Source organism: Triturus cristatus, chromosome 4_2 (genome assembly GCF_964204655.1).
Source record: "Triturus cristatus chromosome 4_2, aTriCri1.1, whole genome shotgun sequence".
Lineage (NCBI taxonomy): Eukaryota > Metazoa > Chordata > Amphibia > Caudata > Salamandridae > Triturus > Triturus cristatus.
The window spans coordinates 145,761,744-145,788,373 of NC_140586.1; the positions used below are offsets into that span (position 1 = coordinate 145,761,744).

At 43.0% G+C, this 26,630-nt stretch overlaps 1 protein-coding gene across 1 annotated transcript in view; it reads left to right on the top strand.

Moving 5' to 3' along the window:
• The window catches only part of LOC146833196 (keratin, type II cytoskeletal cochleal-like), a 215,390-nt gene that overhangs the window by 18,765 nt on the left and 169,995 nt on the right, over positions 1 to 26,630 (top strand). Inside the window, exon 3 of the mRNA XM_085600854.1 lies at positions 14,041 to 14,101. Within this exon, the coding sequence (XP_085456980.1) occupies positions 14,041 to 14,101 (61 nt within the window). The remainder of the gene's footprint in view (positions 1 to 14,040; positions 14,102 to 26,630) is intronic.

Below are 26,630 nucleotides of genomic sequence, written 5' to 3' on the forward strand. Positions count from 1 at the left end.
ATGTTACTAGCATACTGTTTGTTCTTTTCTGTCTGGATGCTAAAGCCAGAGTGGCACAGTGTATGTTTTTGGGAGCTAGAGTTTGCTTAGGGGATTCCTTTCTGGTGTGCAAACCAATGAAACCTGACACTCCTCAGGAGTTGACCCTATTGTTTCAATTTGCTATGGGTTCACCCATATGTCACAAATTACTTCCAATGCATCAGAGCCAGCATTTTGCAATGGGTGCCCTCTTAGACCAAAAATTACATACACTGTACCAGAGCCAGACTTTACCATTAATGCCATCCATAAACAATGAGCGACCCTTATGTCTAAAATTACCTCAGTATGTAAGGGCCAGCTTTCTGCCATGGCTTCCCCCTTCTCAAATGCCACAGCTGTCCTCCCCGATGACAGTAATTACCGCCAATGTTCTACTTTCACCATTTTACCATGGATGCCCCTAAGCCAAGAATTTTCTGCATTTTTCCAAGAGTGCACCATATGCCAAGAATTTCCTCCAGTATGCCTCTACCAGATCTGCTTAGCGATCTTTCACACTTTTTGGTAAGTAGCAGGGCAGGTCCCAAAGTCCAAGTAGCATAATTACTTTACTTCTATTCAACATCTAGTCTGATATATTTTATGCTTATGAGTGTGCTCAGATGGCATTGATGTGGTGTAATAATTGTGTAGATGTCAGCTAAAAGCTTGGTACCTTGTGGTCTACAAGTGCTGAGGGCTGTTGCATGTGGTTCTTGTTGTCAGAGGGGCTGCTACATAGGCTGTTTGGGCTAGGGCTCTGATTGGCTATTAATGCTAGGGGTTCCTGTTGAAATTAGAGATTAGGGCTTTTGCTTTGTTTGGCTATTAGGGCTAAGGCTGTAATTGGTTAATAGGGCCAGGTGTCCCATTGGCTCTAGGGTCTAGGGTTAGGGATCTGATTGGTTAGGTTTCGGGCTCCATTGGCTTATAGAGCAATTTTAAGCACAGGGCTCAGGGCATCTCAGCCTGGGTGTCGAGTCTAAGTGCAGAGAGAACAAGAGCAGTCGCCTGTGAAGCTGGGCGGAGTGGACAAGGGCAGTTGCCTGTTTGGGCTGAGAGGAGAAGAAAAGGACAGTTGCCTGCTTGGGCCTGTTTGGGTAGGTTCAAGGGCCAGAGATGCTGCCCAGTTTTCACTTTCAATCTACCACCTTAAGCCCTCCACATCCGCCAACATCCAAACTAATATCAGCAAAGGCATTCTACTCATGCACCACAAACAAACCTCAAATGGATTTCAATGTGTATTGAACCACTACACAACCACTACAAAACCCCACAAACCACACCTACACACATTTCTACTCCAAATACAGCACTAATGCACCTGCATTGTCACTCAAATCACAGCTCTGTTCTATACCACTAACACATCCACAAATCACCAACACAACACAAAGTCACATTACATACATAATTCAGTGCATCCACACACACTCCCTGTTCAAACAAAACACACTCTCTATCATCTACATGCTCCTAACAGAACTCCTTTGATCATGACAAAACCTATACTCAGCCTTCCATCACACTATCCACCAACATTCACCTCTCTTTTTACCAATTACACACAAACATACAATCCTTACATGCCACCCCACCACACAGTACCTATTACAGTGATCAAATCCAACACATTCATAACTCTTGTCCATCCCCTCTTAGACACCAGATATTCTTCATCAAAACACATCACCACCCCTGTACTATTCAAATACCACTCAACAGCAGTACTGCCCATACAAATCTTTCACAGAAAACCACTATATCAATATCTCATCTCACTACTCCACATAACAAAACACACAAATCAATATAATGCATTCCTTACACATATATTCCCTCACTGTGTAATCATGTATCTATATTTATTATTTCAGTATTATTGTATGAAAAAAACACTCTGTTCTACCCTCAGCCTACACCTCTATCAGTTTATCTTTTATCTGCACTCTCTCGCTCATCCCAAACCCTTTCTACTACTATGATCTAAAAAATAACCCTTCCTAGACTCCTACCTCCTCTACACCTCCTGGCTCACCCCAAACATCAGTTTACTACTATGATCTCCAAACAACCCTACTACATTTTCGGTCATGTTATCTCTCCTTTGGTCCATCCCCAACCTCATTTTTCTACTCCGATTCTCTTTCACCCTAATCCCTTTCTACAGGCTCTTCCCTTCTCCATCTCTCCTTTACACAACCCAGACCTCAACGTATTACTATGATCTACAAATTAACACTTCTGGTTTTCATCTCTCTTCTATCCCTCCATTACTACATTCAATCCAACCCAACAGACTCATATGTCCTCTGACACATACCTCTCTACACTTATACTATACCCATATTTCCATATACTAATCCAACACTAATCCTTTTGGGTTCCAGAGTACCAGGCCAGTCAGCAAAAAGTGCTTCGGTGCCTCATCAGGGGTAGTAAGCGCTATATATAAATACAATTGCAATTACATTTACACAAGTAAATAAGTCCAGTATTAATCACCTCCAGTCTGCTGATATTTTTGGGGATTTTTTTTTGCCCACATGCCACCATCAGGTGTATGTGGGACCTTAAGCAAAACTTCCCTTGCCCATCTACAGACTATTTTAGCTGATGACTCTGTCAGCAGATCGGTATCTATTGGCGTAACCCAGTATTCTTTGGTGTAATCATCAGATATACTGTGCTTTTTCTTTCTGACCTACTCTTTTTTACCGAATTAGTATCACATTCCATATCCACCTAACAAATATAATTAGTAATTTTTAGGCTATTTTGAAACAATGTGAGGATTAAATAACAGCTACTTAATGCAAATCCTTCGCCTAGCTAGAAGAATCATATAAAAAAACAGTCACTTCTGTGAAACTTGTCAAGACAAATCTTGGTGGCAAAGAAATTTAAATATTGGCTTACTTAAATGCAAGTGCAAGAACTGTTGCTACTACGTTACTCACTTCATCCAATATATTAATGAGGTCAGGACAACTTAAGAACATATGTTTATCATCAGTTTTCTCCATCCCACATTTGTTGCATTGAGGTAGTTCAGTTTCGGGGAATTTGGCTATTATATATGTAAATCTTATGCACAGTGTACAAATTGCACTTCTCTGATGCAGTAAATTTGACATTTCAAAAAAGAGTTAAGCATACTCCCCATAAGTTTTCCTGCTTCAGTGTAGGCAAGTGCTATTCCATCTGTCTGTACATGTTCTCCAAAGTCTTCTCTTCTGAGATTATCAGTTTCTAATGCCAAATCAACAACGATTTCTATAAATGCAGGGGATCTTGCATTTACTCTTCATATACCCAACTGTTTTTAAGGTCCATTGTTGTGCTGCCCCCCATGATATGGCCTCCACTGTTGATACCCATAATATCAAGCTTGAACCTTCCTGTAACTGTCCCCATCAGTTATGTCTGCCATCCATAGATAAAGAGCCAATCTGTCTTTCATGCATGCTGGTGTCCTGAGGGTGTTACAGTTCATGGCAAATTGGGCAAAATAATCTATACCCAGAATTTTCCTGAAGCTATAGTATACTTCTAAGCGGCCTTTCAAAACTTTTGGCAGATTTTTAAAAACAACTTTGAGTCACCAAATGTATACGTTAAATATATCTGGACCTACATTTTTAAATATTTGCAAGAATTGTGTACCTCTACTTGAATTATCTGTTGCGGTAAGTAACATTCAGCAGTTTTAATTTGAAAGGAGTTGCACTAAAGTTACAGGACCGGGAGTGCTAGGCTACCTTTATCTACCTTTGTTTTAAGTTTCATTAATGACAGCCTGACTCCTCTGAATGGCCAAATAAATCTACTTATTTTCCCCTGAAATGATATCTTTGGGAAATTAAAGTAGTATTGTATTAAACAGCAAAGATCATTTTGAGACAATTGGCATTTTAACGAAATTAGTTCAGCCATATATTCATAATGGGAGGGTTTAACATTTATTGATCAGACCACACCCTCTATCGCCTTAACCACTTTCCTTTGATTTTTCTCTGGAATCTTGTCTAACTATTGCAAGGTAGACTATCTCAGTTCACCTTTCTAGAGTATCTGAGACTCCAAAACAACATATCCACGTTAGATGTATTCATTTTAGATGCATGGGATTGGTGTGGTATGGTCAGCTGTGTAAAGGATAATGCCAACTGCATGTTGCGCAGTCCTTTCAACAAAGCCTCAGAAACATATGGCATAATTTCCCTATCTATTCTGATTGCCTTGGCTAGTGGTTCAATAGACAAGTCAAATAATAAGAGGGATAATGAACATCCCTGCCTTGTGCCTCTGGTAATCAAAATCTGTAGGTGGACAAAAATATAGTTTCTTCAATACACTGATGATTTCTGGACTTAACCTGAATGATGTCATTGCCTCCCAAAGATATTACCAATTTATCCCATTCAAAGCTTAAGCAGCATCTAATGTAATATTAGCCAAAGGATTTGAAAAGAAAGTTACTAGGGGTGGGTGCTGAATTACGCTTCACCAGCGGAGTTTGCAGAGTTTTGTCCAGTCCGTATAACACTTGTAATACGGACTTCTGACAAAACCCCGCCAACCGCCGCATACCGTAGTTTGTCTTTGTGAGCCGCTCACAAATATTAAGATGGCGAGAATTTGCATCCCATAGCGTGATTCTCAGGTGCTAGAACAACACCCGGCGAGATTTCCTCAATGCATCAATCGCGGGCAGTCGCAACTGTTCGCGGTGATAAAGCTTCTGCTTAAGTAGAAAATCTACTAGAGCTGCACCAAAGAAGCAGAGCCCTCTGGCGTTCAGTGTAGTGCAATTTGCGCTGATTTTGCAGCATAAAACAAGCTCACGGGCAAAAATCAGCACGAGCAGAGCAGCGCACCGAGTTCCACCCACCCCTACAATAGACCATATCAATAGACTCAAGTAATAGATGCATCAGTTCCTGCCGGGAATAATTCCTTTTTATTCAGGGTGTATTAAATTATGGATTACTGCCCGAAATCGTTTATCAAGAGTACTTCCAAAAATCTGCAATCTGAATTTAATATCTATAAGTGTCTATATGAGTTTCCCTTGTTCTAATCTTCATTAGATGTTAAAATAAGAACCATAGTGGTATTGTTCCATTGAAGCAGGATCTCTGTGTTTTTAAGATAAATGGAGTTAAACATGTGTTTTCAAAATAGATACTAAGGGGCATATTATCAAGACAGGCGATAAAATTATCGCCGCTTTAGCGGCAGAAAACTGCCGCTAAAACGGCGATAATGGGCTTGGTAATATGCTCTATGGAATTCCAATTGAAACCCATGTTAGATGTGAAGGACATCTAACCTGAGCTTCAATTGGAATTCCATAGAGCATAATATCAAGCCCATAATCGCCGTTTTAGCGGCAGTTTTCTTCTGCTAAAGCGGCGATAATTTTATCGTCTGTCTTGATAATATGCCCCTATAGACTCCTGTAATCTCTTCTGAAGTTCCTCTGGAATGCTAACTGGATATGCGGTTTTTCCGTTCTTCTGTTTCTTCATTTGCTCAATATTTTCTTCTTCATTAATTTCTTCTATATGGTCTCTTTTTTGTTTGGCAGAAAGAAAACAGAGATGTCTATCTTGCAGCCATGTTGTTAACTTGGATGTGTCTGGGTGCATAGTCTCTTCACATAGAGAGGACAGTGCCTTGAGCATACTAGATTCTAGTTCATCAGAGTTACAGATTTCTATTCCTGTATTTGCGTTAACTAATACATTGATGTAATTTATTGCTGTGTCTGTTAATGTGCTAGAGGTGCTTCAATTCTGTCTGCATATTCGAAATGTTTAATGGTATTCGTCTAACATTGAACTCTGTTTCTCTCTAGCATTCTGCCTGTGCCTCTTCTAACTTATCTTTTAGACTGCTGCTAGTGTCTGGTAAAATTTGTGCTTGAAGCTCTCACTAAAGTTCTCTCCTCTTCCCGGGCTCTACAGGCTTCCTTAAATTACATTTTACTGGAGATCCCCTAATGTATGTCCTATAAGCTTCCCTTATTAAGTTTAGTGTGGCTGTTCCTAAGTAAAGTGAAAGAATTCTTGGTTGTTCTTAACTAGTTCTTGAACAACGTGTGGGTCTCATACCAATGTACGATTGAGTGCCCTTCTGCATCGAACCTCAGCTTCTGGGAACTAAAGGTGTAATAAAATTGCTGAATGGTCTGAGCAATGGGTCGGTACATTCCTAACTGAGCTTACTCTATTTACTATACTATAGTCTAAGAGAAAATAGTCGAATCTAGAGTAACAGCTGTATTTTTTGCTGTAAAACCTCTATTCTCCTTGGAGCCCGCCTTTTTATTGCCAAATATTCACAGACCAAAATCCTGCATTATGCTCATTAATGTGCTACTGACCTTAGGGGGTGTTTACAAATTGTTAATTTGTAGATCTATTGATATCCTTATTGGGGAACATATTGAAAACTACTCCAATTAAAAAGGATGATGAAAAGTGAGGTAAATCAACATCCAAAGTGCTAAGAGGCATGGTGTCATCACAATTGGGAACTCTATCTCAACTGTGAAGTCTCCTTATGGCAAAGTATGGACACACATTTAAAAAAAAAAATGTAACTAAAAGAAAAATTCGTGAAAATATTTTCGTGTTAAATATTAATGTAAAGGTATTTAATTAAATCCGAAAAAATTTCTGAAGTTTTAATTGACAATAAAGGACATTAAAGTAAAAGATTATTTTGTTTACTATGCATTAATAATCATTAAAGGTGCTGTATAGAAATAATTAAAAGTAATTTCATTAGATTTTAATGAAAATGAATGCTCAATAATTTATACATTCAAACAAGGTTTATGAAATATTAAATAAGAAAAGTTTTATTTTTATACTGCTTTTGGAACTATATTTGCTTACATTATTTTGATTGCACTGATTCCTGGGGGGGTGGGGGAAGGGGGGGGGGAGTTTTATGGAATGTTTTAGGTGTTTTTTAGTGTGTTTTATTATTTATGATGAAATTGTCCTGATCATTCATTTTTAGGCTTGAGCGATGTTAGTGCTCACTGAATCATGTCGCCTGCCATTGTGCTGGTGCTGCTTCCCTGGTCACGGCGTTTCTTTGCCTCCCGCCATTTTGGGTGAAGGCGGAGCAGAAAAGAGTGCGTTCAGTCAGCGGGCTAGTGTTTGACTCTGACTATGAATTTAGATGCGGGGGCAGTGTGGCCGGGTTGATGGCACGCCAAGGGCGGGCCAAAGTCAAGCCTATCTGCACCTTCAGCTCCTGGCTGAGCCAGGACCACTGTTCGTTTTGCCAAAGGTAAGAAACCTTTGACCACCTTTTCTCATGACATGACGTTTGCTCTGAAACCCAAAGGCCTCATTCATCTACCTGTTGCAGAGCGTTATCTGGAACCACCTTTAGCCTTTTTGCTTGTGTAAATTGCAAGTGGGGATGTTTGAACCTTCAGGGGACAATCTATTCGGACTATGGGAAGGATGCTGCATGTATTGAAGTGCTGCAAAGAGAGAGGGAGAATTTGCGGCCTTAAGACACAAACCCCCGATTAGCTGCGTATATATCAAGTCGAGGTCTCTGCCTAAGTATTGTCTGGAAATCCGGATCTAGTGTTTATCACATAGACTTGGCTTAACAACCACTCCATGGTGGCGCGCGCCCTGACAGTACCCAGCAGGTACAAGATTCTAATGCTTAACCTGGAAGACAGGCAGGGTACGGTGCGGCAATCATTTTTAGAAACTGCTGTGAATGTATGGAAATAAAGATACCCTTTATTGGTGACTGTGAGATGCTGCCATTTCAGCTCTTCAGCAAAACATCTGTGATTTTGGAGGAAGCAGGCCAGCACCCTAGCCTCAGTATTGAGACCTTTGGTTTTAAAATGCGTATATTTCTTACAGATAAGTTATTTTATTAATCACTTTGAGAAGGAGGACGACTTGCACAGTAGAAATTTGGAGAACGAAATGCAAATTCTACAACTTACTCAGTGGATTAAGGGCACCATCCATAGAGCATGGCATACCCTGGTTTTATTGTTCTCAAATCTTTGCTCTTTTTCTATCCTTTCTATTGACCCTGTGTGCTGGTCTGATCACTTTTTATCAAACTTCCAATTTATGTTTTGCGACAAGCCTCTCGCCAATCATGCGACCCTCCGGTGATGTCAAGGCCATGGAGGAACGTTTCTCTGGAGTTGTTTTCTGATAACTTCTGTGCATCCGTCTTAAATGCAAATCTTCCTGTCGATATAAATGTTAAGGCCTTAGCGAGTGCAATAGTTGAAGCATTAGATAGATGTGCCCTTCTTAAATTGAGGAGGTTGTTGAGATCTTTCCCTTCACAGAAATGGTACATAAATGATCTCAGAACTGCGAAGAGGGAAGGGAAAGCTTTAGAGCATTGGTCATGGATTTCTAAATCCCCATTGGATCATACAGCTTTAAGAGCCACTTTAAAATGTTATCATAAAAAGCTTAAGATTTCTAAAAAGGCTAACTTTTTGAGGAGATTTGAGGAGAGTAGTAGGTCCTCAAAGGAACTTTTTAAGATAGGCAAGGAACTATCTCAGCCTACATATTTGTGTCAAAATATTCCAGTCTCGGCCTAGCGGTGTGAAGACCTGTCAGAAATATTTCATGAGAAGATCAATAAGATATACTCTACTTTCGAGATCAACCCTCCCTGGCAGAGTTCTTCCTAGAAGAAGTCAACTCTCACCATGGAATATTCATCCACTGGGGAAAATTTTAGGAACTCACACAAGAAATGGTGTAGGAGCCCATGAAGGAGGGGAAATTGGGTTCACCATTGGAACCCTGTCCCGATTTTATGTTCTCTAAGTGAGCTTCATAGGCTTCTCGAAGCAGACCTGTAGTCTCTATAATGGTTTGGAAGCGTTCTTGTCCAGCTGATCTTATTTTGTTTATTTGGCTCTGCTTAAAACAACACTTTTGCAGACTAATTGTGGTGTTCCTCAAGGGTAATCCCTAAGCCCATCTCTATTTAATGTCTACTTCACCCCCTTGGCGAATATTGTCAAACCTTTGGGTTTTGAGACATTTTCTTGTGCAGATGATACCCAGCTTATCGTTACCATTCACTGGAATCATCCTCAAACCCACAAAAATATTTTGGGCTGATGCGCGATTTCTTCAGCCGCAAAGCAAGGCCTGCGCTGGAGTCGGAGCATGCAACACATACGTCAGTGAAGCGTTGCTCGGGACTCGGGTTGCGGTGATTGTTCAGCTGTACGGCAGGCGCTGCATTGATTCTACGGCCGCACAGCAGTGATATGTTGGTGTCTCTACTGCACGGCCGTGCTGCGTCGGAAAAATGGGTGCTGAGAGTCAATGCGTAAATCTTCTTAGTTCTTAGCAGGAAAACTACTGTCAAGGGCCCAGAAATAGAACTGGCACCACTTAGCAGGTCAGAACTCTCTGCAGAGGAATTTAGGGACTGCAGATGAAGTCTTTGAAGGCCCTGAGCATTCCTACAGGAGACAAGCACACACAAGCCCTTGGAGAACCTTTGAAGGCAGGATGTACATTTTGAAGTCCAATCCTTTCAGTCCCAGGACTGAAGTAGCAAGCAGCATGCCAGCACACAAAGCAACAGGCAGAGTGTCAGTCCCCTCCTGCGGCATCTAGCTCTTCTTCCTGCCAGAATGTCCTCTCAGTCCAGAAGTGTAATGAAGTTATGGTGTCACAGCTCCAGTACTTATACCAGTTTCTGACTTTATAGTAGGCAAACTTCAAAGGAAAGTATTTGTAGTGCACAAGACCCTGCCTTTCCCTGACCTGGCTCCAGACACAATACAGGGGGAGAAAACAGCTTTGTGTGAGGACAGGCACAGCCATATTCAGGTGTCAATGACAAGTCCTCCCCCCACTCTAGCTCAGGGAGATCCATCAGCCTGGTGATGGGCTAGCAGGATACGCAGGGCACACCTCAACTCCCTTATGTAACTGTCTAGAGTGACTGCACAAACAGCCCAATTGCCACCCTCCCTCAGACATAGATTCTACAGAATGGTAACCAAGGAAATGGCCACTTTCTAAAAGTGGCAATTCAAACACGCAATTCAAATGCCAACTTCACTAAAAGATGTATTTTTAAATTGTGAGTCCAGGGACGCTGAACTCCAAATCTCTATCATTTCCCAACTGGAAGTTACACGTGTCAGAGGTTACAAGGCAACTCCCATGATAACATGTGGGAGAGATATTCCTTGCAAAAGTGAAAACTTAAATTAGTAGCATTTCACTATTAGGACATGTAAAACACACCATGTCCTACCTTTCAAATACACTGCCCCCTGCCCATGGGGCTACCATGAGCCTACATTAGGGGGGCCTTACGTGTGATAAAAGGTAAGGTTGGGGCCTGGCAAGTGGGTGCACTTGCCAGGTCAACATGGCAGTTTAAACCTGCCCACATAGACACTGCAGTGGCAGTTCTGAGACATAGTTGCAGGGCTACTGATGTGGGTGGCACAATCAGTGCTGCAGGCCCCCTAGTAGCATTTGATTTCAGGCCCTAGGCACACCTGGTGCACTTTACTGGGGACTTACTAATAAATCATATATGCCAATCATGGATAACCCAATCATAAATACAATTTACACATGAAGCACTTGCACTTTAGCACTGATCAGCAGTGGTAAAGTGCCTAGAGTTTGAAAACCAGCAAAAAAAAACAAAAATTAGGACACAGTCAAAAACAGGAGATTAAAAGCAAAAAGACAGGGAAAAAACACACATAAAATGCCAGGTCTAACAGGGATGATGTGTGTGCTTCATAATTAAAATAGATAAATAAATTAAATGTATCATTTATCCCTTTAGCGTTTTATTTTATGTCACTACCTCAATTATTTTCTATGGGAGGGTGTTGCAGTATAAGTGATTGCCCACATATGGTGCTGGACATACTCTAGCTCTGAGCTGAGTACATTTACAACTGTTTTGGGTATTTTATGGCTGTAGTAAAAATGGAAGGGCGGTTTGTAAATATCAATGGGCTTACACTTTTGAAGACATCCTTCTCTAACCTCCCTGCTCCTCCTTGAGCCCCTTTCCTTTAGTAGTACCTATTCCGCATTTTCCAGCTACCCCCTCTTTCCCTCCTACATTCATAACTAGAGGCCAGTTTTTTTAAATACTTATAATGAGGGAACAAGTCTGATGTGTTCAAGTACCTATGCCTTGTCCAGGCCAAGTTCAATCTCAGACCTTTGGAATCAATAGTCACATGTGAAATTAAGCTTCTTTCATGAAAACAGCTTTTCTTGGCAGCCATGGCATTATCCAGCATCAAAATCATGCTCTTTGCACTCAAACTCTTCATGATGCTATGAATGGAGACTGTGCCAGTAAACAGAGTCAGTACCAGTCAATTTAGCACTTGATGGTGACATCTTTGGTGGGGCAGTGGGGGGAATGGAGTGGATGCTCACAGGTGGTGGTGTTTCGGGTCACTTGTGCTCCTAGGTGGAGGAGCATCAGGCCACTTGTACTGAGGATGGTTCAAGTCATGGTGGCTTGTGGCTGCGGGACACTCGGGCAGAACATTACAGCAACATTGCACCTCTTGCATGATGAAAGAGTGTCAAAGTTAGGTTGGGGAGGCTGGGAGACCCACTCTATACTGGTTCTGCACTCTTTGAACACTCCCAACAGCAGTCCTCATTTCCCGATGCTATCCAGACTTCTTGCATGGTCAAGTCATCCTTCCCCTTTCTCAACAGACCAGCAGCCTCAGGATCACAGGCAGACTCACAGTTCCTCTCAGTCATATTGCTGACTTTAAGTCCTGTCCCCTAATCCCTGGAAGACTGGCTGTAGAAGATATCATCTCTAGATCTCAGGATTTCTTTAGGTACTCTGCAGAGTATCCCCTCTTTGGTTAATGAAGAAATTGGAACTGAGTGGGAAAGGTTGGGTCCCACTTTTATAGGGAAATGTGGATCCTGTTGTTAAAGGCTTGAAACTGGTTTGGGCCATTTCCTCCTTTTGTGAATCTCAACTTCATGGAGTAGACAAAGGGCCTTATTTAGAGTTTGGAGGATGGGATACTCCATCATAAATGTGGTGGATATCACCTCTGCCACAGTATGTGCATTACAACCTTTGAGCACATATAATACGGAAGACGGGATGTCTGCCACTTTTGTGATGAAGTATCCCATATATCAAACTCTCAATCAGGTCCATATTCTTCATCTCGGTGAGGCTCTTCTCACAAGGCAGCGATGAGGAGTGTCTTCAACTGAAGCATTCACAGTAGTGGCACAATCACATGGGGAATTCTGCATCTGGCAGTTAAGTGCCCTTTTGGGAGTAGCTCTTAAAGGAAGACAAGGATCTGAAATGAATCCAGTGACTCAACTCCCCCTGCCCGCTATCAACTCTGACAGTTATTCTGGGGGTTCTCAGCCAAATGGTCACTGCTACATTTTCAACACAGCGCTGACTACATCCTTGAACTCTTTGGTATCTGGGGTGCTTTCCAACAGCCTAAAAATGCTATCAATATACTACTTTCATCTTGTGCTACGTTGTACCAGGGACCAACCAAAAATGATCCCACATTTCTGTTCAAGCTTAAACTCACATTTAGAAGGGTCCTGCTAACAGAACCACAAAGTACATGCACACATTTTTCTGAATGTCTGTGTAGAGTCTGGTCACTACAACCATGCAGGGCTACACTTCAGTGAAGCAGGTATTCACCACACTCTTCCCAAACAAGAAAAAGGCAGTTCAAAAACATATGGTGCACTGCCACGACCGCTTAAGGTTTGTGCCCCAGGACATAGACAGTAGTCAATTTGAGCATACACTTAGTGTGCCTCTCTAGACCACAGAACCGGATCGACTTAAACAATCACCTAGCAAATAGTAGGCAGTCATGGCTTTTGTGCATGTTAGACCAAAAGAAAACATCAGCACACCAGATATCATGCTGCTGGGTTACTCAGGGCAAGAGTTGCACGTCTGTGTTACCATGCAGGCTATAGTCCTGTGCCAACAGGCATCACCTACCCCACAAATAAATCCTGAACCTTTCTCCACCATTGGAGAAGTCCAACCATCTGATTGGCAGAATGGGCTACAAAGTTCATATGCATTCCCATGATGTAGTCCAGGTCTGTGAGTACCTGAATTTGAAAAGTGACAGAGCATTCTTCAGCCTAAAGTGGATGATTTTAAGCTGGTATAAGTGAACTGGCAGCCAGCTACATACGTATGTTGGCACGCTATCTGCATCTTTCGATGTTCATTGCCAGAGTCAGCATGTTCAGCATAATTTCCAGGGTTATGCTCGATAAGGACATATTAGAAAAGAAGCAGGGTGGGCATTAGGGGCACCAGAGAAGGTAAGGGCAGATGGCCCGTAAACTTGCAAAAGGTTCACCTATTCATCACATCTTTAGTCAGCTGCACAGATCACCTAACCACCCTCAACCCTGCCCTCACTCCACCAGCCGTTAAAGGGCACACGAAGAGCCACATCTATGCTAATGACAAAAAAAAAGCAAAAAGCAGCCAACAGACATTAGCTAGGAGCCCATCAAACTGCCCCTCATATAGATGATAAACTGAAGTTTCCATCCTTGGTGCAGGTTTTAGGGACCCTGTTGATTTTCATAACTTGTCAAGGACATAGGGTTAACAAGGGCCAATTTTCCAGATTGGCTGGTCACTTCACTTGGGCATTGCATTTGCTATTTGTAGCAGTCTCATCGAACATCAGATGCTTGCACGTCAACACAATGTTCCTGCAGGAAATAATCCTATCTTTCTTGATGTAATTGTTAGGTTTTTCCTTCCTGGAAGGATAAATATTTTGCAGTTAAACACCAAACCATATAATCTATCGAGGATTTTTAGTTTCCCCCATATTCCAGCAAGTTAGCACCAACTATTTTCACGAGTGTGCCACTAGGTATGGGTGAATGTGAGTAATTAAAGTACATATCTAATTTTTCCCAACAGGTATGAAGAGGAAATCATCAAGCGCACAGCCGCTGAGAATGAGTTTGTAATGTTAAAAAAGGTGAGTGCACTTTAAAAAACACTTCACAGATGAGGGGTACTTTACACTGACCGTGATAGCGATGGTAAAGATAGTTTTGCTACCTCTGATTGCAAATCAAAAAAAAATCTTTTTCTCTTGTCAGATGTTAACTTGCATAGATATCTTGATGCCCATGCACATATTAATGTCCAAAATGACACAAGGTTTATCACAAAAGAAGGAGCTTATTTATAGTATTCATTTCAATGCATTTGGTTATCTGTCTTAGCCACCTGCTTTCAACTTTGCATAGTACATAAAATAAATAATTATATACATTTTATATATACGCATTATTTCCCATATTATTCAGTTTCAACGTTAATAAGCAAACATGAGTTTGCACAATAGGTACTTTCCTAAGTGTACATTTTAGTCTATAGCCAGTGTTGTATTTCTATTCTCGTTAAGGAGCATTAGTTATTGATACAATCTGATACAATACAAAAGGGACACCTATACCTTATCCATGATATGTGTACATTGTAATGATGCGATTACGAAATGTAATAGTACCAGTAAAAGAACTGCAATATGAATTTATGCATCTTAGGATACACTGTTTTGTGTATATGCTTTAACCCCTTAGCTGCTGAGGCTTTTCCATCCCCAATGGTGGCCCTGTTTGACACTTTGGGCACTTTGTGCTTACAGCTTCATAACTTTTTTTCCACATAAGGTTTCAATGCCACATTTATGTCCTTCTTTCCAACATCCTGGGGATTCTAAAGGTGCACAGGGTTTTTTAGGTTTCACTTGAGCAAAACTACAAAATAGCTGAAATATAGCTAAGGACCTCAGTACGATGTCGGTCGGAATGCTTACCGACCAACTCGGGTTTAGAGAGTCCGACCGACCGATTACAATGTTTCCGAATACCTTTCGGAAAGTCTCTTATTGACTTAAATGGGAACCTGTGTTGCGACCGACAACACAGGCTCCCATTAAAAAATGGGGTAGTTGCGGAAAACCATTAACCCTGTTACGGGCACCCCATGGTGTCTGCCACACTGAGCATGGTAGTAGAGAGGGGTAAAGAGGGTATCCATCACAGTGGAGACCTCTGGGTGAGGGGGGGCCTGCTATGGGCCCCTAAAGTCAGTTTCTGACAGCCTTTTCGTGACCGTCAAACCAATTCAGAAAGGCTATCAGAATCTGACATTGTAATACGTTGGTTGGAAATACGGTCCATAAACCTGTACGATTCAGCTCAGACTGACTCGGAGTCTCCGAATGGCAGTTGGAACCACATCGGAAAAACCAAACAGTTACTTTTCCATTGTGATTGGTCTGTAGGAAATGTTTCCGAGTTGGTCGGAAACATGGGTTTCGACACGGGTTGAGAAAATCCGAATGCCGTTTGGATCCTTTCCGACAAAGATTGCAATGAGGCCCTTAATGTTTTATTTTAAGGGAAAAAGTGCTGTGCAAGAGTTGAGAAGGGAGTAAGGCAGGGATGCGTATTAGCCCCAACTCTTTTCTCCCTTTTTTTAAATGGGCTGGTGGAGGAGATTTTGGCCCTAAAGGATATAGATGCACCTAGGCTGGCGGGTAGAAAAATACCTGCATTAATGTTTGCAGACGATACCCTGCTCCTGTCCAGGACTCCCATGGGAATGGTTAGAATCCTGGATGGTTTTGCTTCATTTTGCAGGAAAAGGAACTTAGTCATTAATGTGAACAAGACCAAATATATGGTCTTGAACGCAGACATTACAAATCGCCCCGCACCTAAACTGGATGGTCTCCACCTTGAGCGGGTGAACATCTTCGATTATTTGGGCTTGACCCTCAACAATAAGATGAACTGGGGCCCCCAGATCTCAAAAGTGAACTTGAAATTTGTACAGATAACCGGGGGAATCTTAAAAATGTACAAAAATAGCCCATTAAAGTTGATTAGCCCACTAGTGGAGATATACAAAGCACAGGCGAGGGGCTTGGTGGCCTATGGTGCTGAACTTTGGGACCATAACACAGTCCAGATTTTAACTAAGTCAGAAAACCAATTTATTAGACAATTACTGGCACTCCCTATGAGCACTCCTATGCAGCCGCTTAGGATGGACCTGGGCATTCAACCCATTGCGGACCTGGTCTCCTCAAGACCGGTAATGTATTGGCGCCGACTATGGACCACTCCCGAACTTGCAAACTTTCGGGAGGAACTAAGAACTATTCTGTCGATTCCAAAGGCAGGTGCCATTCCCTGGTTAGTCTTTGTAAAAAAATCACTGAGGGCAATCGGGAGAGAAGATCTCTGGCTAACACCTGAGGAGTGATGCCCTTCTCTTTCAAAAAAGTCTCTGGCAAAAATCCTAGAGGAATATAATCTGACCCAGGTTTTTCGATCAGTGAATAGCCCTAATATGACCTCGGTATTCCTTGAGGTCAAAAATGGTTACAGCTTTGAGCCTGCACTAGATTTGATCCACCCGGTTATTGCCAAGAAACTATTTATACAATTTAGGCATGGCTCTCTCCCTCTCTTCTCGAGAACGAACAACTGGGCTGGATTTAGCAGACAGCCCTGCCCTGGGTGTGGTAATCTCGAAGAATCGGAGGTTCATGTAATTTTCTTTTGTGTAGCCTATAAAATCCCCCGTAGAAAATGGATAATCCAGCTTGCAAAAAACATGGGGGCTAGGAACTACAGAGACCTGTTTAGGTTATTGAAGTACGATCCCTCTCCCTTATTTGTCACGGTGATTGCCAAATTTTTATTTTCAATGTGGCTAATCAGAAGACGATTATTATTGTATTAATGTAAATCCAGCGGCACTACTCATCTTAAATTTTGTGCTCTTTTTTATGTGCTTGCTTATATGTCTCAAATTTTATTCCTTTTTGTATTTCTGTAACATCTTTTTACATTTTTTGTACTTGTTTTATTGTGTCTTATTGTGTATCATGAACTTTTATGGCTGACAGCCGAAATAAAGTTTTCTGACTGACTGACTGCTGTGCAAGAATCGTGTTTTTTTCCCTAAAAATTGCATCAACAAAAGGTTTGCTCTGCTAGGGTCACCATCTTCCCATCTTTTTGGAACAAATAGAGTGGTATCAAAAAACATTGTTTTCCACCACTTTTGCAAGAGGTAATCCATTTTTCCAAATTTGTGTGGTATCAACCAACTAACATTTTGTGGTAAAAAAAGGCCACAAACCATCAGCAATCCCAGAAAGCTAAACATTTACAAAGTAAATAAAATTCTGAATTTAGAAAGGGGTCATTTGTTTGGATCTAGCATGGTTTTCCCAAAGAAACTAACTGTTGAAATGAAATAAATAATGAAAATTAGTTGGAAAAACAGCCATCTGTAATTTTTTTCACGATGGCCAATTTACAAAAGCAATACTCTATTACATACGATAGACACTTCTGGTCGTGGGGAAGTATACTTTTTGTAGGCTCTCCAAAAACATGCAATATGCAACGCCAACAACGGAGCGGCTCGTTTTAATGATTTTTTTATTGAGTACCGACTGTACAGCAATTTATATGGTAAAATATAAGGAATAAAAAATTGGTATGAAGGAAATCTATGTATTCTTGAAATGTTCAGAAGATACTGAGTTGAGGAACAGTAGTTATTTGACCACCTCTGAACTTTTAATTGCTCTTACTAATTTGATTCCGAAGGCATTGTGTGAAAAATCTTCATTCAAGCACACAAGCTCACATTTGAAATCCACAAATGCAAAGAAATACAATTGGTAATAACAAATGTTACTATTCTGTGTTTTCATGCATCTCCAGATAAAAACACTGCAAAAGGTAATAGCCAAAATGCATCAAACCCAGACAATTTTTGAAAACTAGAAACCCAGGGAATTCAGAGTGTTGTGACTTGCGTAAGCCTTACATGGTTTTATCTGCTTGCAAACCTCAACTTGGCTAAAACACTCACTTTCCTCCATTTCTGTAAGGTTAAGTACAGTAATCTGTGGGAATCCACAAATTTCCCACCACACAACGTTCCCCCACATCTCCCAATAAATATAGTGCTCCACTTGTCAGGGTGGACTTTTGGTGCATGACAGGAAAGGGACAAAAACCCAACATGAACAGTTCTAAGTTTTCTACTCAAAACTCACAATATTATGTAAGTTGGTCACTGTGAAATTTGGTTCCACGCTCAGCCAATACCCATGGAAGGATACCAAACTCAGACATTTCTGAAAAACAGATGCCCTGTGCAGTCCAGGGTAGTGTGACTTGTGTTGATCCCAAGATGTATTTTACAACCAGAAGCCCTTGCAAACCTGCAACTTTGGCTAACAACACATATTTTCCTCCAACATTTGAGAGGGAAAGTTCTGGATTATGTGGTGATACAAATGTCCTTCCAACCACCATTCCCACAGTCTCCCAATAAAAAGTGTGCCCTACTTGGTGGGTTGATCTAGTGCCCACAACAGGAAAGACCCCAAAACACAATGTGGAGACATCAATATTTCAGGTAAAAAAATGACCTGATTTGGCAATGGGGGGATGTGGTATTGAGACTCGGGCTCAGTGGCCACCCAGGGAAACAAACCCAGATATTTCTGAAAACTAGACATCCGGGGGACTCCAGGGTTGCATGCCGTGCATGGATTCCACTAAATGCTCTTACCAACAATACCCTGCAAACCTCAATGGTTGCCTACAATCAAACATTTTCCATGTATTTCTGTGATGGAAACATCTGGAACCTGCAGAGATCCACAAAATTCCTAGCATCTAGCATTCCCCCACTTCTAACAATAAAAACGCTTTCCCTCTTGTGTGGCTTGGCTTCTTGGCTGTGACAGGAACGGATCAAACTAGGGATAAGGGGAGCCGTTAGTAGCAGAAACACTGATATGGCTGGAGTGGGGGAACCACAGGCCCGTGCTCAGGAGGGCAGCTCCCCCCCAACCAAAAATAATGATGGGTGGGGGGAGGGAAGAGGGCCTGAGGTGAACTTTAGTAACATGGAACCACTGTTTGACCGTTTACCACTGCTAAAAGAACATGATGTTGATGTATCACTGAAACAGCTTATTTACTTCACAGATAAGTATTGTTTCTGTACTGCAAAAATGAAACTGCCAGTAAAAACATTTATAAAAAAAAAAAAATAGTGATGGGTTTCTTCGCTGGTGTCTAGTGGGTTTTCTGCCACGCGAGTGGCAGATTGGGGGTAAACACCACTTATCTGCTTCCCAGGAGAGGCAAAAAGACTGACTAATCCGGGCTGCATGGGTGGGCCGTAGGTCCATGCCCTCAGTCTTTCTGCCACCATGGAGGTGAAGAATTAAAAGGGTGTAAAGCTTGTGTTGAACCACAATTGCAAAATCTCTTCCAGTTTGCTGTATAGGTTTCGTTAGTAGAAATTGCTCGAGAACTTGCTAGTATCTCTCGGCATTCTTGAGGAATATCTAACGATTGAAATTCATGCTCATAAGGTTCCAAGCTGGCAAGTTTAGAGAGGTCAATTGCGGATGAAGAACCTGTCCTTGTGTCATGGAAATTAGATCCTGAATTACTGGGAATTGCACTCTGGGTTCCACTGACAATTGGAGGAGTTCCGTGTACCAGAACTGTCTTGGCCAAGCCGGGGCTATCAAAATTATGTGGCATGGCTCCGACCTCATTTTCCTTAGTATCCTCGGAATTAGAGGGAATAGGGGAAACGCACATGCAAACATCCCTGTCCAGCGAAGGTGCAGAGCATTTCCCTGCGATCCTGCTTGTGGAAATCTGCTTGCGAAATGTTTGCATTTTTTGTTGTGTTGATTTGCAAACAAGTCTAACTTCGGTTTGCCCCATAGACTGAATATTCATAGGAGTTGTTCGTGATTCAGTTCCCAGTCGTGGCAGATGGAAGGTGGTCTGCTTAGGTAATCTGCCCTTGTGTTGTACACTCCAGGAACATGCTCTACCTGCAGAGCGATGTTGTGCTGTAAGAGCCAGTTCCAAATTTCCTGGGCTTGAGCTGAAAGGGATTTTGACTTCGTGCCACCTTGCTTCAGTAGGTAAAACATTGTTGTCGTACTGTCGGTCCTGACTAGAACTGTCAAGCCGCGGATTCTGGGAAGGAAGGCTTGAAGGCCCAAGAATACCACTTTCAATTCCAACAGATTGATGTGCAATGTTGCCTCTTGAGTTGACCAATGACCCTGAATCTCTAGATCCTGCAAGTGTGCTCCCCAACCCTGTAAGGAGGCGTCTGATGTCATGAGGTAACTGGGAGACTGAGGTTCGAAGAGGAGACCCTTTGATAAGTTGCCCCTGATGCCCCACCATGACAGTGCGTGCTTGATCTGAGTGTTGATACTGAGTTTTGTTCTAGAATGAACCCAGGGCTTGAACCCATTGCTTGTCTAGAGCTTCTTGCAGTGGTCTCATGCGCAGGCGACAGTTGGGGACCAATGGGATGCAGGATTACATCATTCCCAGCCAAGATTTGAAGATCCTGATTGAAGTGGACCTTTTTGATTTTATTGTTGCTGTCAGCCGCAAAATCTTTAGTGTGCGTTCTTCCGAAGGGTATACTTTCGCTTCCTGAGTATTTAACACTGCTCCAAGGAATTGAATCGACTGCGCCGGGATAAGGGAAGACTCCTCCTTGTTGATCCGAAGCCCTAGATCTTGGAATAGATCCATGAAACTTACTAGGGACCGTTGCGTTTCCTGGTACGATGCACCTTTTATCAGCCAGTTGTCCAGATATGGAAAGATCTGGAGGCCTTGGTGTCTCAAGTGTGCCGCGACCGGTGCCATACACTTTGTGAAAATCATTGGTGCAGATCTGAGGCCGAAGGGTAACACCTTGAATTGGTAGTGGCGCCCTGCCACTGCGAACCGCAGATACTGTCTGTGCTTTCCGTGAATTGGGATATGGAAATACGCATTCAAGAGGTCTAATGATGCCATGTAATCTACTCTGCGTAATAATAGGAGGATTTCATGCAGAGACAGCATGCGGAACAAAAATTTTCTTATGTACTTGTTCAGACCTCTGAGGTCCATTACCTGTCTCCATTTGGTAGACTGCTTTTTCCTTATAAGGAAAAAGTGTGAATAGAATAATTTCCCTTATTGTTCTGGGGAAACCTCTTCTATTGCTCCTTTCACAATGAGAGCTAAGACTTCTGCCTTGAGGGCTGAGAGATGGTTTTGCTTCCTGTGAATGGGAGGTCGAGTTGGAGGTTTTTGTATGAATTCTAGGGTGTGGCCTTGTTGTATAATGTCCAACACCCATCTGTCCAATGTTATTGACTGCCAATGATTGGGATAACGAGAGAGGTAATGGATCTGCTTGAGGTGAGACGGGGCCGGTGGCGCCTGGAGATCGTCACTGTCTTCGACCGGAGTATTGCGTCTTTCCTCTTGCAGCAGGTTTTCTCCTAGCCTGCTGTTGGTAGGAGGTGTTAGAGGACCGATACGACTGGTTGTTGGAGAATTGACGGTACCCCTGCTGTTGGTAAGGTTGGTACCTGTTTGACTGAAAGGAGGATCGCTGAAGCAATTGTCTTCTCGATCCTCTACCACGAAAGGACTGGAAACGGCCCTGCTGTAGGGACCCCACAGCTCTTGCTGTGTCCATGTCCGACTTTATCCCTTGAAGCGCCTCGTCAATGTGCTTCCCAAAAAGGCTCTCCCTATCAAAGGGCATGTCCACGATTTTAGCTTGGACTTCGTGTCTGAAATATGGAGCTTTCAGCCATCCTTGCCTGAGGACCGCCACTGCTCCAGCCATCTGTCTGAAACCCACTGATACGATGTCCATGGCTATGTCAATGGACTCCGATGCTGCTCCAGCTCCGTCCTGGAGAATTGTAGCCGCTTCTTCTCTCTTGTCGTCCGGAAGATGAGACAGAATTGGTGCGATATCCGACCACATTTGTCTATTGTATCAGCTGACGAGTGCCTGTGCATTTGCTGCCTTGGTGGAAGCCGCTGCCGTCACTGCAAAGTGCTTTCCAGCGTCATCCATCCTCTTGCCCTCCTTGTCAGGAGGAGCTGAACAGGCAGAGACTGGATTTTTGGAGTGTGTGCGGCCTGCGTAAAAACCGACTCAGGACGTGGATGTCCTATCAGGCACGCTGGTGATGTCTCAGGAGCACAGTATTTCTTCTCAATTTTTGGAATTGAGGCTGGCACTGAGGCTGGATTTGTCATCAATTTTAGTCCTTCATCCCATATATGTTGAATTATCTGGAAAGTTCTTGCAGATTTTTTAGATGCTTACTTGAAATCATATAGAAAACATTCATTCTCCTTCACGGGCAATGAAAGTTCAAACCTCTTCGAGGCTTTTTCCATCAGATCATGGAAACTGGCAATATCCTCCGGCGGTGAACTCGTCGGGGGTGGCGATGGTGAAGGTGATGTTGGGACAATATATTGATCCCATTCATCTCCTACGATGTCATCTTGGAGAATCTCTCCTTCCTCTATTTGATCTTCGTGATCACTCTCCACGAGGTCATCCCGAATAGTTATTATTTTCGGGGTGTCTACTCTTTGCACTGGAGGTGGATGTTTAACCACTGGAGCCTGCACCACTGTCTGTGGTATATTTGCTGTGGTGGAGGCCGGAGTGTTGTCATCTGGAAACGGCGATAATAGCTGTTTATCATGTGCCTCAAATCAGATATTAAGGATATAGGTATTGACATTGACTCTTCCTGGGCATTGGGGTTCACTTCCTCCTCTTCCTCATAATTGTAAGCTTGATGGAAAGATTCATAGCGCTTAGAACCCTGTACCGGGTGATCTTTAAAGGAGAATTGTCCTGTACTTCCTCAACTTCTTCTTCGTCTGACTCTTGACTTTTAATGTGCAGTTGAGAGGGACTATAGGCTACTCCATAAGGCCCTTCCTCCTCAGACTCCTGACAATCCAGAATAGTGGATGGAAGAAGCGGTGACATTTTTGGCGTGGAAAACTCTGCTTTCTTGTCCGCCGACGAGCCCGTCGACGGAGCAAATCATTTAATTGAAATGAATGTGGAGGACTTCATCATCGGTGATTTAAAAACCGTCACCGCCGACGGCTTGCTCGTCGACGGCCTGCTCGTCAACGAGAGCGTCGTCGGCTTGCTCGTCGATGAGAGCATCGAAGGGATCGTCGACGATGGTCTCACACTCACCGTCGGCAGCGTCGTCGTCGTAACTGCCGTCGACGACGCAGTCATCATCGAGATTGTTGTCGTCGTCGATGAGGTGATCTTCGTCGGAGTCATCGACCCCTTCATCGGCGTGCTGACAGGTATTTCTTTGGACTTCAACGACAGCAGCGACGACGGAGCCTTCGTCTCCGTGGTGGTTTTGTGTGGAGTATGAGGCAGAGAAGATGAGGATGCCTCTCTTTCTTTAGAATTTACAGATTTTTGTCTTTTTTGTTCCACTTTCTCCTCAGAGGACTCCCTCTTATGCTTCTTAGAGGAATGTCCTTTAGAATCTCCATCAGTTTCCGAGTCTGTGGTTTTCTTTTTTTGAAGCCATAATAATAGGCATGCCTCTCTGTCTTTAAGTGTCTTTGGATAGAAGGTGCGACAATGCTTGCACTCCTTTGGGACGTGCTTAGGGTACAGACAGTACAAGCACTCCTTGTGGGGATCCTCAGAAAATATTCTGGCTTTCCCATAGGATCTGCAAGATCTGAAAAGCCTCTTTTTAGAGCTTTCAGACATTTTGAATAGAATATAGGCGAAAAACAGTACCTCACTTCCAACAGTTGAAGGTCAAAAGTTCAGCAAAGAATAAACTGAGCTAGGCTCAGGGAGACTCCTTCTCACACGACGGCAGTTGGAAATCTGAGGTATGGTGGCTCTGCTGGGGATGGTATATCTCAGGGCTGGCAGCTGATTGGCTGCTTTTTGGGCCACATAATGAGGATAAGTGGTTACCCAAGGATATACTTTTCTATGGTTTCTCGGCAGTTTTTTCTTTTACTGCTATGGTTATTCTTTTACCGTGAGACTCCCACCATGACGACAGGGAAGATACAAGCATGTGAATCTATGAAAGATTCAATAATGGAGAAGTGTATGCATCTGAACTCAGCTTCTTCACTCTATTAGTATATTAATGGAGAAACCTGAAAATAAATGGGGGCTGGGTTGTGGATCAAAAGATGAGGCACCAGCAGTGCGACAGCTTTAGAAGCATAGGGGCAGATTTACAAGCCTCTTGCGCCACTTTTGCGTCACTTTTCCCATGTTAAAAGTGACGCAAACGTGGCGCAAAGGGCTTGTAAATCTGCCCATACTACTTTAGCCCACTGAAACTATTAACTCTGCTGCCCTTTTCAGGATCTGCGTGACCTCCTTGAATTTCATTTGAGCGATAATGATGCCACAAATAAATCTGTGAATCATCAGTGAAGGAGTGAATATTAATACTGTGACTGCTTTGGATTTCCAGGACAGTTCTTAAAATAATCACTTTTTAGTAAAACATTGTTACATTACTAAGCTGTGCTTATCTATGCCACCCAGTAGCAGGACTGGAAACCCTTTCAGTAGCATTTTAAATGCAGCTTTCATCAAAAGCACCATGCCCCCTGCCTTGAACATATGTGTGACCTTGCAAACTTCCTTCAATTTGGTGGGAGGGAGGGCCAAAATACTGGTAAGGAGTCTAAAGTGGAAGTTTCTTATTTGCACCTGGTCAATGTTATGGCAACTGAGAAGGTCCTCTTGCATCAGACCTCTCAGGCATCTCTTGATACTGTTTGTAGCCAGGGAGGATGCAGGCTCATATGGCTGTGAGGTAAATCTTGTAGGCATCCACGTGCACTTAGTGTCAGCTACATGGGACAAAAAGGACATGACTTTATCAACTGAGCATGTAAATCATAGATGTTATTAGTTAAATCCAGGAACAGTAAACAGACGTCGCTATGCTAAGTTATGTTTGAGTCTTTTTGGCATCTGCCAGTACCTCCAGGATTGCTACTATTGGGTCTAGAGATGTTGAAAGTACTTTTCTGAGGAGCCAGACACACATGATGAGCAACAGTACGGTGTTGCACCTTGAATATGGGCAGGGCAGCTCTCCTAGGTTGGACGCATATGTCATCCTTCTACACAAGGAAATCTTATAACAAACCTTGTGGGGCCAAGCCAAAGTGACCAGAATCAATGTAATCCCCTCAAATTGGAATGCCCCTTTGAATCCAGTTTGATGCTGCTCCCCATTGAACCACTACCCTTCCCAATCCAAGAGGCAAACAAGATGAGTAACAATAGCATCAATAGAGGTCAACCCCAGGTCCTGCAGAAATACTTTTTTTTAATCCAAGTAATTTTCTATTGGATATTAAGCATATACACCGGCCAGATGGAACAATCATTACAAAAACACTAGGACGATTGTGCCGTAAATACATATAAAGCAAACACAAGGAGATGATGGACGGAGCGCTGAAACTTTTCAGACACTCACCCCCAGTCACAGATCTGGGTTGAATCCATCATCATTCTTTAGCTAACTTTGCCACCCCAGTTCAGACACAGCTATATGCAAATCAGTCTTGGCCCTGTGCCTCATGGCAACAGTCCAGCCCGAACTGCCAAGCCATGTCTTCCCTGGACCGCAAACAAGCATCCTAGGACCGGTTTCGGGGTAACACCACCCTTAAACCAGGCTAGCTTGAATCCAGTGGCAAAGTGAGCAAACGACCCATGTCTGGGCATACCCTGCCAACTTAGGGCAAACAAAGCAAACACAAGGAGATGATGGACAGAGTGCTGAAACTCACTCACCCCCAGTCACAGATCTGGGTTGAATCCATCTTCATTCTTTAGCTCACTTCGCCCTCCAGTTCAGACACAGCTATATTGAAATCAGTCTTGGCCCTGTGCCTCATGGGAACAGTCCAGCACGAACTGCCAAGCCATGTCTTCCCTGTACCGCAAACAAGCATCCTAGGACCGGTTTCGGGGTAACACCACTCTTAAGGCAGGCTAGCTTGAATCCAGTGGCAAAGTGAGCAAACGACCCACGTCTGGGCATACCCTGCCTACTTAGGGCAAACAAAGCAAACACAAGTAGATGATGGACGGAGCGCTGAAACTTTTCAGACACTCACCCCCAGTCAGAGATCTGGGTTGAATCCATCATCATTCTTTAGCTAACTTCACCACCCCAGTTCAGACACAGCTATATGCAAATCAGTCTTGGCCCTGTGCCTCATAGGAACAGTCCAGCCCGAACTGCCAAGCCATGTCTTCCCTGGACCGCAAACAAGCATCCTGGGACCGGTTTCGGGGTAACACCCATCTTAAGCCAGGCTAGCTTGAATCCAGTGGCAAAGTGAGCAAGCGACCCACGTCTGGGCATAACCTGCGAACTTAGGTCAAACAAAGCAAACACAAGGAGATGATGGACGGAGCGCTGAAACTTTTCAGACACTCACCCCCAGTCACAGATCTAGGTTGAATCCATTATCATTCTTTGGCTCACTTCGCCCTCCAGTTCAGACACAGCTATATTGAAATCAGTCTTGGCCCTGTGCCTCATGGGAACA